A 17,022-nucleotide genomic window follows, 5' to 3' on the forward strand; every position below is an offset into this window, starting at 1 on the left:
TCATTCAATGACGAAAAAAAAGATATTAGTTGAAATTAAAGGGAATATACAACATTTGCAAACATCGAAAAATATAACTACCCAGTTTTTACGAAATACCTTACTAGGATGTTAGTAAATGACAGTGTAAAGCATCCTGTAAAATTATGGCACCTGGTGTGAAGTCATTTTCAAGAAAAGTGGTATTTTTGTATACATTTCCAACGGTGGTCGGCCGACCACTGTTGGAAAAACCTAACTATTTTTTAACTACTGCGCCAAATTTACCATTTTTTCAGACAAAATTTTGTTTGCTATTGGTTACATGTTCATGAACGGGTGCAGGCCAACTAGATTGGTTCCCTCACCTTACAATTTTCCGGCATCTATAAATTGATACATTTCATCTTTAGTGGAGTCAGGGAACCAGACTACTTGAACATTTTTGTTTTTCTTGATTTTTCCAGCACTTTCGAACACAAAACTACAAACATGTCAGTGTAACAATATTTGATCTATTATACTAACCCCTCAAATAATTCATTTCTGAAAATTACAGCAAAACCCAATGATGTACATTCCCTTTAACAAATAACGGTTAAAAAGAAAATTGTAAATCACAAAAAAGACTTAATTTTGATGCCTTTCTTTATATTTTGAAAACATAAATCCCACAAAATGCTCACAATGAAAGACAAATTTGTGCATGTGATAAAGCATAAATGTCTGGGAGAAAACAAGACGATACACATGAATATGTTTGAATGCGATTTTCTTTTATACACATTTGAGAATTTAAATTTGCATGGAATCGAAACCCCATATTATTAAGGACATATTTTTCTTTTTTTAAATTCCTCTACACAAGATAGCGCTTGGACCCCTGGTTTTGATGGTATTTTGCAATTCCTGAAGACAGACTTCTGTGAATCGGAAGTAATAGGAAAGACTGTTTGTTTGTTCCCTGGTTGCCGTGGTGATACTTTGTCTTGTATGACAAGTCCTTGGCACCGTATTGTGTCAAATTGGGAGTTAATTCAAACTGCGACAAATGGACTAATTGCCTGCTCAAGACAGCAACACAAACGTGTGCCTTCAATATAGGTTGTTTCATCGAGGTCACTTTGATTTTCGTTGTACCAAACAACACCGTGATACGTTTTCAAACCAGCGCGTACCAGAGTGGAGTTTTTGTAGGGGGAGGGTGGCTCGAAATCGATCGTTTTTGTCCCTTATTGCTTTGTAGCCACGTCTCCATGACAATTCTATTGTTTTAAATGTGGCAGTGTTTTGGGCGTGTAACTGCAGTGATTGCATCTGGTTGTCAACCGAGCGCAATACATGGGCCTATTTTCGTGCTTATTTCTGCTTGCATAACGCCTCTTGCTCCCGTCGTTGCAAGGTGTGCAGTTTTGAACTCTCCCGTCAGTCATGGTAATCCTGGGGTTGTGCGGATTTCTTGTGGCTGTCAAGCTCATTGCAACTTTGGTATCTGCAGCTAGTAAGTTTATAACAGTTTTTCTTTTCTGTATTTCCTGTAAACCGTTTGTGATTTAAAAAGTCAAATATCGAACACAGAAACATTGCTTGGAGATCACCTTTTGATTTCGTCTTGTTCCATCGTTATTTTGGTCGACTCAGAGTATGAAATCTGAATACATGAAGTTGGATATTAGAATTTAAAGGCATATAAATCATGATCATTTGTATTTATCCGAAAACTAACCTACCAAATTATTATCAAAAAGCTTACATGGAATAAAGATCGCCCTGATACTAAACACTCCGTGAAATCAGGGGCGGATCTAGCTTTCAGGAACGCATGGAGTGAAGGCGAGCTCCTGCTTAGGGGGTCCGGGGGCATGCTGCCTCCTCCTTTCTATTTGAAAATAAATTTAGGAACTTTGAGTCAAATGTTTTTAGCCACATTTTAATAATATCATAACAACATTTCAGCGGCTAAGGCCAAAAAAAAAAAGTCTCCGGTTTCTGGTATGGAGCTTGTCCAAAAAGTGGTGCGGCGACGCGGTTTTTTTTTTTTTTACCTGACTTTTTTGCTTCAAATGTCGGCTGATGACTGCAAATGGTGCCCGACTAAACTTAGTGAAAATATATGGGAGTCCAGAGAGGCCAAATAAAGCTTATTCTCGATCATAACCCCATCTAAAAACACGTTAAAATTGTGCAGCAGCAGGATTCCAGTCAAACCAGTGAGTTTGGCGGTTTTGAGACATCATCTTTCATTGAAAAAAAAACTTTTTCATTTTGCCGACGCGCATGGCTACGGCGACGCGCGCGCATACCAGAAACCGGAGACTTTTGTTTTGGCCTAAACGGGGGATTGCACAGCCCCTAAAGATTCGCTGTCCGGCTTTCTGTCATTTAAGACTGAAATTTTAAAAAAATGTAGATGTGATTTCCAACGATCAGCCAAGTCACTGATTTTTGGAATAAAGTGTCATATTGAAGAATGACGAAATTGTTTTTTTTTATCAAAAACATTGGTTTGTTTTCTCGGAACGTATATAACATCCACTGAGCTGAAACTTCAACAGTTGAGGTTTTTGAACATTCTTCTTTTGATTTTCAGTGGTGTAAATATTGGAAACGAACAAAATACATGGAAAGCAAATGATTCTATATACCTTTTTTGCATGGGCGTCGCGGGGGGGGGGGCAAGGGACCCCCCGGAAAAGCCATCAAAAAAAGAGAGAAAAAAAGAAAAACGAAAAGAAAAATAGGCGCGAAGTCATAGTGGTGTAAATTTAATGGGTGGGGGGCAAAATGTCCCTGTCCCCCTCTAAAACTGATAAATCGAGAATATGTTGAGATATACAGGAATTTTTGGGGAAAAATAATATGTTTGCCCCCCTCTAGGAAAAATCCTGGCGACGCCCGTGCTTTCAAGGTTAGTATACAACGGCATTCGTACGTATTCATTTCTGAGTCAATATTGGTGGGTTTTACCTGTAAAATAAGTTACATCCCCGATGCGCATACGCCTGCACTTCCGTGCTGCTAGGTGTGTTGGGCGTCGCAGTTCCGTTTCAATCGAAACACTCGATTCTTTTCCTAAGTGCTTGTTGCGTTCAAGTACTTCAGTAGTCGAATATGGCTTGGTAATTTCGAGTCCGTAAAAAAATGGATAGTCCGATTCAAGAATAATAACCCTGTTTTTAAGACAGAGTTGGCCTAATTTGAATTTGGCGAATAAAAGCAGTGCGAGTACTGAAAAAAATGATTTCCGGTCTGAGTATCAAATACAAGTAAACGAACTATAAAATAAATCGAATATTGCCTAATGATGGCGTTTCCCCTACTTTGCCTTAGATGACGAGTGCCCAGAGAATTGGAAAAACTATGGTGATCGTTGCTACGTATCCAGCGTGAATATTATGCAAGCTGGCCATGGCACGAACCAGGGCGTGGTCGGCTTGACCTGGGAAAAAGCGGGTCAAGCTTGTCAGGGAGTCCAAGCTAGTCTCCTGATTCTGAACAGCCGTGAGGAGTGGCAAAGCATCAGCGATTACATGGGGGAATACTCGTATTCCTGGCTGGGTTGTCAATCGACGGCTGGAGAGGAGTTTGCTTGCGGCAACGAGGCGTTTTACTCCCTCAAAATTATAGGGCACTACACCGGTTTTTGGTGTAAGTAGCACATCTGTTTAAACTGCACATATTACTTTCACTTCTTATGGATATTTGTTTTAATTATCTATGACAGCTTATCAGATTATATAGTTTACCCATTGCTTTTGGTCGAGAGCCATTATTGGCGGCCAGCGCCTATCACACTACATGTATTATCCCTTATTCATAGTCTAAGCTCAATAAGTCAAACCACGGAGCTATCCTTTTTATAGCTCCATGCTCAAACCAATCAAACCAAGCCACTGCCTTCAGCAGTATAACAATGATATACAACCCTGCTTAACTCAAAACTCTGCTTAAGTTAAATGTTGAACATGTTTGACTCATCAAGAGTTCACTGTAAAATCAATAACAATACGCATATCTTTTGTTTCCTTCGTTCATTCCCGCATTATTTAGTGTGGGAAGTTGCACCAGGACCACGCACATCCACTCAGACCGAGACATGCGTGCGTTTGGACAAGTTGAAATCTGGCACCGAGGCATGGATGGTCGAAAGTGACTGCACAACGGTCAGCGCTTACATATGCGAGCGCCCTCTTGAGGCGATTGAGGTGCAGCCGGGAGCTCAGACTCCTCCTGTGCCGGGTCGGCCTACCGCAGGACCTGCTGCTTCTCTCACGGAATCTGGGCAAGAAATACCGACGCCACAGCAGGGTAAGTGATGATGCGTGATGAGTGATGGCTGTGGTAATGGACTTCGTACGTGCGTAACTACGCCCTCCGCGGTGAAATAGAAACTAATCGCTGTTATTGGGTGCGGGTGCGTTCGTTTAGCTCACCCGGGTCGACACGGGTAAAGGCAGACGGGTCAGCCGGGCTAATCGAACGCTCAACCGCGGGCCATCATGATCCTCACGTGACGCCCTTAGCCGAGGCCGTAGCCACTGACAAAACGCCCGTTTTTCGGATTGGGGCTTAGTTTGAGAGTTACTGCTTTTTAGTCAATTGCAAAAGTCAAAAAATTTGGGCTGAAATTATAGCCTCAAAAGTCGCAATGAACTCAATAAAGTCAACTTTTAAGTCCACTTGATATTTCCGCTGTCCGGCCGCCATATTGTGCGTTTCTGGGGATGAACAACGCATGCGTGACGTATTTCCATCAGTGTCTCTGCTCCACGAGCAGGGTCTATGGTGGCTGACTCGGGTGAGCCCCGCGAATGACGTCAGAGCTAATCGAACGGCACGGGGCTGACCCGTGTCAACCCGGGTGAGCTAAACGAACGCACCCACCGCCCAACCTCGTCTCCAGGGTGTCGAGCAGTACGCGCCCACCACTACCTGTTCTCTCACCCTGGTATTGGATCATTTGCATGTGCAAGATTTTTGAACACGTTTGCAAATGAGGAATAGTCTGGTGCCTGCGAGCTGCATGTGCGTTACATTCGCGTTTGTTTTTGTATGCAGTGTCTGGGGTAAAAACAGAGTCAATTCGTCGCTTCGCGAGCATGGCGTGAGTTACGAACAATGACAAACTGACGGTGACGATGGCAATAAATATGACAATGACAAGGATAATCTGGTTGACGCTTACGATGACGATCATGACATCATCTGAATGGACATAAACAATTTCTTATCCACAATTAATGACGATCACAACCTAAAAGACACAAATTTCGGGTCGTGGTTTAAACTATATTAAATCCACCATTCTCTCTCTTTTCCCCCTCCCATTTCCCCTCTTTCTTTCCGAAGATGTCGTGGTCTGTCCCATTATACAAGAGCCGATCAATGGATTCGCCCGTCCGTTCGAGTACGAGTGGTTGATACCAAGGCGATACCCGTGCGCGTGCACCAAACTACGCATCGGTGGAGTCAACGTTCACCGCGCAGCCAGACCGTACCGCGCCGCGCGCGTACCGACGCTCGTTCAAGGTGAAAACGCCGAAGAGATTCGTGATGCATTGGGGTGTGTCGATGTCGTCAAGCCAGTAAAGGTTTCCGACATCTCCACTGAAAATCCTGGAAATTTTCAGATGCCTCCTGGTGGCAAGTAAAACGTCACAAGCTAGCGCACCTACGGAGTACTGGAGGTGCCATCCAAGATCCTGAGAAAATTTATCACAGTCAACATCCTGAGTTATCTCGTCAACATCCTAAGTTATCTCGTCATCTCGTGATATTTTTGTCAGGATCTCAACATGTTGGATGGTACGGAAGACGGATAGTGCCGGATAGAATATATTTTTTGGTGCGTGTGAAAATATTTTTTTTGTACAGCGGCCGCCACTTATTATGTGGCGGCCGCCAGATAATAAGTGGCGGCCGCCACATAAAAAGTGTGAAAATATTTTTTTGCACAGCGGCCGCCACTTATTATGACGACTTATGTGGCGGCCGCCACTTATTATCTGGCGGCCGCCACATAAAAAAAGTGTGAATATATATATATTTTTGTACAGCGGCCGCCACTTATTATGACGACTTATGTGGCGGCGGCCACTTATTATCTGGCGGCCGTCACATAATAAGTGGCGGCCGCTGTACAAAAAAATATTTTCACACGCACCAAAAAAATATATTCACACTCATTGAGTGGCACTATCCGTCTTCCGTAGGATGGCACCTCCAGAGCTCCGTAAGCGTGCAGAAAGAAAGAAAAAATCGTAGAGCTGCTGGATCAACGCAGATGGTGCTGGGAATGATAATATTAAGCAGCGGGCTATCTGTGTGACACTGACGACGTCAATTTCACACCATATCAGCATGATGACGGTTGCGAAGGCTTTGCATCGTGGGTTGCTATGATAAGTAAAGTTATTCCAATTTAGTGTACGTACATGGACGTACATTGGAAAAAAACATCGCGGACGGGTCGAGGACGGGGCACACACGGATAATGGTCTGGGATCCAAGGCTGGAGCCATATTTTTTTTATTTCCCGCGTCCTTTTAGCCACGTTTCAATAAAACATTTTGGTCGTGACAATCATATCACGTTACGAACACATTCTCGTAAAAGTGGGTCCGATACTTCTGTCTTAACTTATTCTTTATGATGAGGCTTGCGGTTTTTGCCGAAGTCAATTGAGCAAGATATCCTGTCTTATACGGTTTGTGCACAAACCCCCGGCGCTATAGGTACGGCGATGTGCCAATAATGGCATAGAGCAAGAGTAATGGCCAAGCCTGCGTGCAGCCAAATTTACTAATAGCATCCCTACATTTTCTCGGGCAAATAGGACCCATTTTTCAACCTTAATTTTATCAAGTCTGCCCCCAGATGGAAGCCCAAAACTAGGGAGTTGATCCTCGGCAATATTTTGCACAATTCCACCGTTTCAAAAACCAGACGGTCTTTTTTTCCCAAAAAAATTCATTGCGCCCGCTGTTGGTCTAATTGCGCCATTCGGATATATCGTCTATCTAGCCCCGCCCCTTCCCCCACCACACCGACAATATTGTTTAAAAAAAGTGCTCGTTTATTAAGAAACTCATGAAGTGTAACATCCAAACTGATTGGATATTTCCAAAGTGTCTTTCCCATTTGGAAAAGTTATTTTTGAAAGCCCACGCAAGCGAGATGACCACCGTCAGCACTGTGAGACAGGCCGGAGGCTTTAGGGAGAGTGACATAAATGGGATGGGAACGAGGGAACTACCTCCCCCTCCCAAGCCTGTGTTTCCGTGTCCCCCCCCCCCTCCCCCACCCAACACCCCACCCCAACCTTTTTTTTTAAACTATGGCCGACTAACGCAGTCTCCGAGTACACCCCCCCCCCCCCCCTCAAAATTGGTCCTTGACGAAGTGACACATATTATAATAATGCAACATTATTCATGTTCATTTAATTATAAGTGTTATACCCAATTTTTCTACGATATCTGCGTTTCCGATTAGTCTGGTTAACCGTTGCACTTGTGCACATTAAAACGGCTATAGCTCCCTTCACTAAATAAAATCGGTACAATATTATTTCTCAACATTTAATCTTACGAGTGTTATTTGCGAAATCGCTAAAGAACTCAAAACTTGAGAGTCTAGTTCCGCAAACAAGGTCAACATCTAGCTACAATCTGAGGAACTCAACAAAATTAACTGAACTCAAGTGTAATACCTCCAGATTTAAAAAACTCCTGTGCCACATCTGATCAATCTTTTGAACACAACTCAATAGATATCTACTTATTTTGACTATGAAAGTTTTGCGGCACTGCAAAGCAATGAAATTCATTGTACTAAATTGTTTAGTCCTACTCTTTCAGAATTTTAAGATTTTTGTGTAATCTTTTGATATCTCTTTTTACAAACACCCCTTTTTTAATTGAACGTATAACTACATATTTTCACAATTGTATTGTTGGCTCGCTCTTCTTATTTTTTTGTGTCTAACGCTGTGTGTTAATTTTTGGTCGTTTTATATTAAGTCTTAATTTCTACTTTTTATGTAAATTGAACAAATGTATTGTTTTCCCTAATAAAGCCTTTGCCTGCGATGGAAAATGTTTTTAATAAACCATGAATAATAATAATACTAATAATAACTTCACGTGAACATTAGCTGTAGGCCTGTGTATAATGTTATGTGATTCCATTGGCCTACAATTTTCAGGAAGTTGAAAATTAACATAGACAGACCGCAAAGGTCAAGCACTTAATGTACATCAAGAGGAATTTGGGATCTGAAGAAGGGTCCGTAAATGAAGAAAAAATTAGGAACAATGGCAAGGGGAGAGAAAGAATAAGCCTTTTCGGAGTTCCAACTGCGCGCATTCGTAACCTGTGAAAACGCACATTATTTGTCTCAAATGCCCTTTGACAGTACCCACAATGCACAAACAGCCTTTTTGTAAAGTCAGTGGCGCGATGTTGTCAAAGGCCATTTGAGACAACAATGCGCGTTGTCACAGGTTATGAATGCGCAGTTGGAACTCCGAAAAGGCTTATTCTGGACATTTTCTCATTGTCATTTTTTTTTCTTGAACAAAGAAATTGACTGGAGCAGGATTTGAACCCACGACCTCCGGATTGCCGTCCTGGTGCTTTACCAACTGAGCTATCCAGCCATGTCTTTGTTCAAGACATTGACAGAAAAATGTTTCGTGGGAATAATATGTACCCATGGGAAGTACTTCTAGCATAATGTACAGAGTATCTTTTGCTTTCAACTTCTTAGACGTTAATGGTTACTAAAATGTATGTTTGGTTTAAACAATGCATGCCCAACCCAATTTATTGATTATAAAGTAAATATTTCATAGAATATCAATATAGAATAGTAAAATTTTCAAATTGTGCAGTTGCTTGACAATTTTCTGAACAGTTTCGGTAACAAGAGAGAGTTTGCACACGAGTAAATCAAACATTTTGTGAAAGAAGAAATTAGCACGATAATTACGTAACCATGTTATACTGAATATGAATTATTGATGAATAAATGTTTGTTTTTGCTTAAGATGTAACCAAACAATCTGTGTCTGTATCATAATCTTGGCTGATTTTCATATTGCGGCTAGGCCAAGCGGAAAAATATCTCATGATTAAAAAGACCGAAAGCCAGTTATGAATCCTGAGGGCGACATGGTAGTAAATCAGTGGTGCATCCAGTGGAGGCGGGGGAGGGGGGGGGGGGCAACTTGCTCCCCCAGCGACATTTTGTTTCTTAAGACAGCTTTAAGATCTCTTTAATATAGATGGTTTCATCCAAGGCCCTAACTCTCCCTTTCACGACATTGAGGAGGCCCTTGTGCACGGAGCCAATATCACCTTCTATACTATAAGCAAAATCTCTGAAAAGATTCTGCAATATTTAGACTGGGAAAGTCTTGCAGGAATACCTTTGAAGAGGTATTGAAGTTTTGAAGAGCGCCCCCTTCCGAATGGGGGCGCTCTCCAATACTGACTATTATTATGCATACTGCATGTTAGGCCAAAAAAAAAAAAAGTCGGTCTCTGGTCAGACCGAAGTTCCGGAATTGATGCGGCGACGCGGTTTTTTTGGGGGGGGGGGTTGGCTTTTTTTTCAAGCTTGTATTGTACAGACAAGGTGGGTACTATTTTGTTTTTTGTGTCCTCATTATACATTGGTGTCCTCCATAATTTGCCTTGGTGCCCTTTATCATTTGCCTTGGTGCAATTTCCCCTTTCCTTGGTGCTCCTTGGTACAAAAATTTGAGGAGGCGCGGCAATAGAGGGCGCTGTTGTAGCTTCCGTGTTAATTTGGAGGAAAAAAAAGGTTGACGCGCATGATTAAAATCGACGCGCGCGCTGACCAGAGACCGAGTATTTTTTTCTTTTTTGGCCTTATACACCCATTTTCACGGCGCATTGTAATGGGTTATTTACACTGGGGTTTTGTTTGGGGGGGGGACCGCTGTCGGAACTCTGTAACCACTTATTACAATAATGTCTGAACAAACGAAAATGGAAAAAAAACAGCAGGAGGGGCAGAGTGCCCCCCCCCCCCCCCCCCCCCTGGATACGCCACTGGTGTTAGGTAATGCTGGTGATGGATCATGATAATAAATTGTTCCAAAAGATATTTTTTATCATAAAAAGATGTAACTTTGTAGTGTTTTCACAGACTTATGACACCATAAAATAAAAACCCACAAAGTGTTTACAATGAAAGAAAATGTATGCATGCGATGAAGCATGAATGGTTTGGAGAAAGCAATACGACGCAGATGAATATGTTTAAATGATATAGATTGCAAAATCTTTTATACAAATCTTACAATTTAAACTGGTATCGTCTCCGAATTCCCAATGTCATATGACAGATTGTTCTCTTTTTCGGTATATACCTCTACACAAGATAACACTTGGATCCCCGGTTTTGATGCTAATAACTTGCAATCGTGAAGAGAGACCTAGATACTTCCGTAAATCGGAAGTGATGGGGGAGACTGTTTGTTTGTACCTGGTTGCCACGGCAATACTCTGTCTTGTTTGGCAAGTCCTTGGCACTATAGCGTGCCCAAATTTGGAGTTAATTCAAACTGCAATAAATTGACTGATTGCCTGCTAAAGACAGCACTGAAAATGCGTGCCTTCAATACAGTAGGCTGTGTCATCGAGGCCACTTTGATTTTCGTTGTACAAAACAACACCGTGATACGTTTTCAAACCAGCGCGTGCCAGAGTGGAGTTTTTGTAGGGGGAGGGTGGCTCGAAATCGATCGTTTTTGTCCCTTATTGCTTTGTAGCCACGTCTCCATGACAATTCGATTGTTTTTAATGTGGCAGTGTTTTGGGCGTGTAACTGCAGTGATTGCATCTGGTTATCAACCGAGCGCAATACATGGGCCTATTTTCGTGCTTATTTCTTCTTGCATAACGCCTCTTGCTCCCGTCGTTGCAAGGTGTGCAGTTTTTAACTCTCCCGTCAGTCATGGGAATCCTGGGGTTGTGCGGATTTCTTGTGGCTGTCAAGCTCATTGCAACTTTGGTATCTGCAGCTAGTAAGTTAATAACAGTTTTTCTTTTCTGTATTTCCTGTAAACCGTTTCTGATTTAAAAAGTCAAATATCGAACACAGAAACATTGCTTGGAGATCACCTTTTGATTTCGTCTTGTCCCATCGTTATTTTTGTCGACTCAGAGTATGAAATCTGAATACATGAAGTTGGATTTTAGAATGTAATGACATATATAAAAATTTGCATTTATCCCAATAGTAACCTATCGAATTATTATCAAAAAGATTAATATGAAGATCGTACTAATACTAAACACTCTGGGCGAATCTAGCTTTCAGGAAACGCATGGAGACTAGGGGGTTGATATTTCAGTGAAGGTGTGCCCCTGTTATATTAGGGGGTCCGGGCACATACCCCTGCACATTTCTAAGGCAATTTGAAAATAAATTTAGGAACTTTGAGTCAAATTGTATTAATTTTGGTCCCATTTTACTAGTATCATAACAAAGCTTCAGCGGCTAATAAACGGGCGATTGCACACCCCTATCCGCTGTCCGGCTTTCTGTCATTAAGAAGACATTTTTAAAAATGTAGGTGAATGATTTCCAACGATCAGTCGATTAACTGACTTTTGGAATAAAAAGTTCTTTTGGTGAAATTGTGTTTCTTGATCAAAAAAGTTGGTCATTGTTTTCTCCAAAAGTATAATATCCACTGAGCTGAAACTTCAACCGGTTAGGTTTTGAACATTCTTCTTTGAAATTTCAGTGGTGTTATTGGAAACAACAAAAAGCAAATGATCTTATGTGTGCCTTTTAGATTACTTATAACTGCATTCATACAGTTGTATTCATTTCTGAGTCAAGATCGGTGGGTGTCACCTGTAAAATAAGCTACATCATCGACACGCGTACACTCGGTCACGCTAAGTGTGGTCCGTCGCAATTCTATTTCAATCGAAACACTCGATTCTTTTCCTGAGTGCTAGTCGAGTTCGAGTACTTCGGTACTCGAATAATGGCACGGTAATTTCGAGTCCGTATATAAAAAAAAAATTGAAAGTCCGATTCAAGTTAAGAATCATAACTGTGTTTTTAAGACCGAGACGGTATAACTTGAATTTCGAATAAAGTGCGAGTACCGACAGTAGTCTGGGTATCGCATACAAGTAATCGAACATTAAGTAACCGAGTATTGCCGAAATGATTATTTTTCCCACTCTGTCTTCTTGGCCTTTCCTCAGATGATGCGTGCCCAGAGAATTGGCAAAAGTTTGCTGATCGTTGCTATATATCCAACGAGATTATGTATGACTATGATTATCTGCATATGATCTATCCCCCTGGCACGAACCATGTCGGCTTGGCCTGGGAAGAAGCGAGCCAAGCTTGTCAGGGAGCCCAAGCTAGTCTCCTGATTCTGAACAGCCGTGAGGAGTGGCTGAACATCAGCGATTACATGGGGGAATACTCGTATTCCTGGCTGGGTTGTCAATCGACGGCTGGAGAGGAGTTTGTTTGCGGCAACGAGACGTTTTACTCCCTCAAAATTAGAGGGCACTACACCGGCTTTTGGTGTAAGTAGTACATCTGTTCAAAAATGAGCATACTTTTATTTTCACGTTTCATAGATATTTGTTTTAATTATCTATGACATCGATTATCTATTCGATTATCTATAACCAAGCTTATATAACAGTACAGTTTACCCATTCCTGATGGTCGAAAACCATTACAGCGCCTATTAAAGGTTTTGAACCACACATGATATAACTTACTGCTATATCACACTAGGCCTACATGTACATGTATTATCCCTTATTCAAAGTCTGCTTTTTACAGTAAAATCTCGATAAGTCAAACTCTGATGACTCAAACCAATCAAAGCCATTGCCTTCAGCAGTGTAATAATGATAAACAACCCTGCTTAACTCAAAACTTTGCTTAAGTCAAATGTTGAACCTGTTCCCTTGAGGTTTGACGTAATAATAATCATAATAATAGTATTCATAAAGCGCAAATTTTATGTAACATAATTATATTCAAATGCGCTGTACAACAATTAAACAATAAACTGACTTATCAAGATTTCACTGCAAAAGCAATAACTATACGCATGTATTTTGTTTCCTTCGTTCATTTCCACAATATTCAGCGTGGGAAGTTGAACCAGGACCACCCACATCTACTCAGACCGAGACATGCGTGCGCTTGGCCACGTCGAAATATGGCAGCGAGGCACAGATGGTCGAAAGTGACTGCACAACGGTCAGCGCTTACATATGCGAGCGCCCTCTTGAGGCGATTGATGTGCAGCCGGGAGCAGCACATACTTCACCACTGCTGGGTCGGCTTACCACAGAACCTGCTGCTTCTCTCACTGAATCCGGGCAAGAAATACCGACGCCCGAGCAGGGTAAGTGATAATGGACCCTGTATGCGTAACTACGCCCTTAGCGGTGGAAATTGACTGTTATCATACCGATCATCCTTAAAGGGAATGTACATCATTGGGTTTTGCTGTAATTTTCAGAAATGAATTATTTGAGGGGTTAGTATAATAGATCAAATATTGTTACACTGACATGTTTGTAGTTTTGTGTTCGAAAATGCTGGAAAAATCAAGAAAAACAAAAATGTTCAAGTAGTCTGGTTCCCTGACTCCACTAAAGATGAAATGTATCAATTTATAGATGCCGGAAAATTGTAAGGTGAGGGAACCAGTCTAGTTGGCCTGCACCCGTTCATGAACATGTAACCAATAGCAAACAAAATTTTGTCTGAAAAAATGGTAAATTTGGCGCAGTAGTTAAAAAATAGTTAGGTTTTTCCAACAGTGGTCGGCCGACCACCGTTGGAAATGTATACAAAAATACCACTTTTCTTGAAAATGACTTCACACCAGGTGCCATAATTTTACAGGATGCTTTACACTGTCATTTACTAACATCCTAGTAAGGTATTTCGTAAAAACTGGGTAGTTATATTTTTCGATGTTTGCAAATGTTGTATATTCCCTTCAAACAAGGCGCTGGAAGGGTTCATTTCTTCTGGATGCATGACGTAATTTCTTTGAGCCCTCCTAGATCCTAATTGGATAGAAGTTCTTTGAACGATAACACGGGTCAACCCTTCCGCCCGGCCTGTGCATGACATGTGCACAAAGAATTTACGTGTTTTGGTTGAGGCAGTAAGTTATCCACAATGTTTGCGTGCATGTGCTTCCTTGAGATTAGCCCTTCCCAGCGCCCTGTTTAGGGACTTTGGCGTAATTCCGGTCAAGGCCGTGACAATGACATCACTAATTAAGATGTCAATGACATCAACATTATGATGATGACAATGACATCTAAGATGACGATTCCGAAACCATCATCGTGTGGGGTTGGTGGACGATAACGGGGACGATATGACGGCGACGATATGATGGCGACCGCGGCGACAATTTGACGATGACAGTGAAAAACTGACGGTGACAATGGCAATAAATTATGACAATGACGGGGATAATCTGGTTGACACTTACGATGACGATAATGAAATCATGTGGATAGACAATAAGCGTGGAATTCTTGTCCATCACATCGACGATCACAAGCTAAAAGACACACAATTTTAGGGTCGTGGTGTATTTTATTTTTGTTTACTAATTGACCAATCTCTCTCTCTTTTCCTACCATTAATTCCCCCTTTTTCATTCTGAAGATGTCGTGGTCTGTCCTATTATACAAGAGCCGATCAATGGATTCGCCCGTCCGTACGAGTACGAGTGGTTGATACCAAGGCGAGACCCGTGCACGTGCACGAAACTACGCATCGGTGGAGTCAACGTTCACCGCGCAGCCAGACCGTACCGCGCCGCACGCGTACCGACGCTCGTTCAAGGTGAAAACGCCGAAGAGATTCGTGATGCATTGGGGTGTGTCGATGTCGTCGTCAAGCCCGAGCTAGTAATTGATCCATTGTACGACATATCTCCTGGCTCTGACAAGTAAATCGTGATCTCACAAGCTAGCGCACCTACGGAGCTCTGGGGTGCCATCCAAGATCCTAAGATAATTTATCACAGGATGACGACATCGTGAGTTATCTCGCCTCCCCGTGATTTTTTGTTATCAGGATCTCGGCATGTTGGACGGCACCTCCACAGCTCTGTGCTACGCAGATAATGGGAATGATAATACACGTATATTATTAAGCAGCGGGGCTATGTGTGTCACACTGATGACGTCAATAATTTCACACCCATGTGGACGAAATTTACCGAGACAAAATTTGTGATTTTTTTTTAAATAAATGAATGTTTTAATAACAAATACCAGTAATAGTCGGGGCAGTTATGTATATGTATGCAGGTTGATAGAAATGAACTTTTATTAAAGAAATGAATGGGGTATGACAAAACAAAGACGGGAAAAGATATTCACTTATCGGACCCCCCCAAAAAAATCATACAATAAAAGGCTATAAATTGGGGTATAAACTCCCTTTTGATGCTTTTGGGATATACCCCGTGCTATTTTGAGTTTCACCCCAAAATAGATTATTTTTTCATAAAATTACTATTCAGTTTCTAGTAATGATGTTATTCACTTTCGAATGAGACATCGACTGAAAAACAATCGGCACACGTTTAGTTCTTGAATTATTATTTTACAAATTCCGAAGTGCTTGCGTCCTCACAATAATTCCGCTCGCTCGATAAATATGCTGGTTCCCGCCCTACAATCAGTTTCAATAATGTACGTACGGGAACCAGTTCGTTAGTAAGGTGAATCAGAGGGTTGCAGACGCCCCGGCTCCCCCAAAAAGGGAGGCGAGTGTGGGTTGGAAGATATCACACAAATTGGCAATTTGCCAAGAGACAAGAAGCGAACGTGTTGTAGAGCACTGATTATGCAACTTTACGTAAGACACAAAAAACACACTTGCTATACACGCGTATCTTACCCCACCCAAGCCTCCCCCCCCCCCACCACCCTTCGGAAATATGGAGGACAGCAAGAGCATTGAACTATGGCCAACTAATGCAGTCTCCAAGAACACCCCCCCCCCTCAAAATTGGTCCCTAACGAAGTGGCACTCAAATTATATTTGTTGTAAATATTTATTATTCATCTTCATTTCATTATAAGTGTTTTACCTTTTTTCTTCTTCTACGGTATCTGCGTTTCCTTTTAGTTTGGTTGAACTTGTGCACACTCAAACGGCTTAATAGCTAGCACCCTTCACTAAATAAATTCGTTACAATTACTCAACCTTAGAAACTATGAGTGTTATTAAATAACTGAACATGAACATTTACTGTACAGTAGGCCTGTATTTTATAGTGTTTCCCATGGTTAACATTTTCAGGAAGTTGAAAATTAACATAGACAGACCGCAAGGGTCAAGTACATATAATAACACCAAGATGAACTTGGGATCTGAAGAAGGTCCGTAATAATGAAGACAAAGTGAGGAACAATGGAAAGGTGAGAGAAAGATTTCTGGCTAGTTTCTCATTGTCATCTCTTTTTTTTAAAAATTGAACACAGATATTGACCCGATCGGGTTTTGAACTGCGACCTGCAGATTGCTGTTCCCGTGCTCATACCAACTGAGCAATCCAGCTCCCCGATTTGCCAATGTCTTTGTTCAAAACGTTGACAAATAAAACAGTTTTGGGGGAAAAGTACCACGGAAAACACTTCTAGCAAATAAATATGTGTAATGGTTGCAAAATATATTCTTTTTAGTTAGTGGATAATACAAAACACAACTTTGTAATACAAAACACTTTCAAGAAAAAGTTGGTGATAACTTAGTATTTTTAGCTTTCAACTACTTATGATTATCTTAATAAATATTCAGGGAATAAATATGTGCTTGGGGAGTTTTAAACAAGTACGTTTGAAACCAGCTAGGGGCCTGGAGGCTGATAATGGCCGAAGCCGAACTTAAAGGTGGGGGCCGTTATCGGCAACCAGGCTCAAAGCCGCTTTCAAACGTACTTGTTTAAACCTCTCCAAGTACATATTTATTCCCAT

At 41.5% G+C, this 17,022-nt stretch overlaps 2 protein-coding genes across 2 annotated transcripts; both read left to right on the plus strand.

Annotated features, from left to right (window-relative positions):
• The first annotated feature begins 1,410 nt into the window (after positions 1–1,410).
• Positions 1,411–5,779, plus strand: LOC119736784 (low affinity immunoglobulin epsilon Fc receptor-like). Its single transcript, XM_038210794.1, has 4 exons — positions 1,411–1,480; positions 3,310–3,627; positions 4,030–4,287; positions 5,329–5,779. Exons 1-4 carry the CDS (start codon positions 1,411–1,413, stop codon positions 5,628–5,630), a joined length of 948 nt encoding a protein of 315 aa, XP_038066722.1. The 3' UTR covers positions 5,631–5,779.
• A 5,079-nt stretch (positions 5,780–10,858) lies between these two features.
• LOC119738114 lies at positions 10,859–17,022 on the plus strand. Its single transcript, XM_038212854.1, has 4 exons — positions 10,859–11,036; positions 12,238–12,570; positions 13,149–13,409; positions 14,699–17,022. The coding sequence occupies exons 1-4, from the start codon at positions 10,967–10,969 to the stop codon at positions 14,986–14,988; spliced, it is 954 nt and encodes a 317-aa protein (XP_038068782.1). The 5' UTR covers positions 10,859–10,966; the 3' UTR covers positions 14,989–17,022.

The sequence above is a fragment of the Patiria miniata genome, unplaced genomic scaffold (assembly GCF_015706575.1).
Source record: "Patiria miniata isolate m_02_andy unplaced genomic scaffold, ASM1570657v1 HiC_scaffold_3, whole genome shotgun sequence".
In the NCBI taxonomy this organism is placed as follows: domain Eukaryota; kingdom Metazoa; phylum Echinodermata; class Asteroidea; order Valvatida; family Asterinidae; genus Patiria; species Patiria miniata.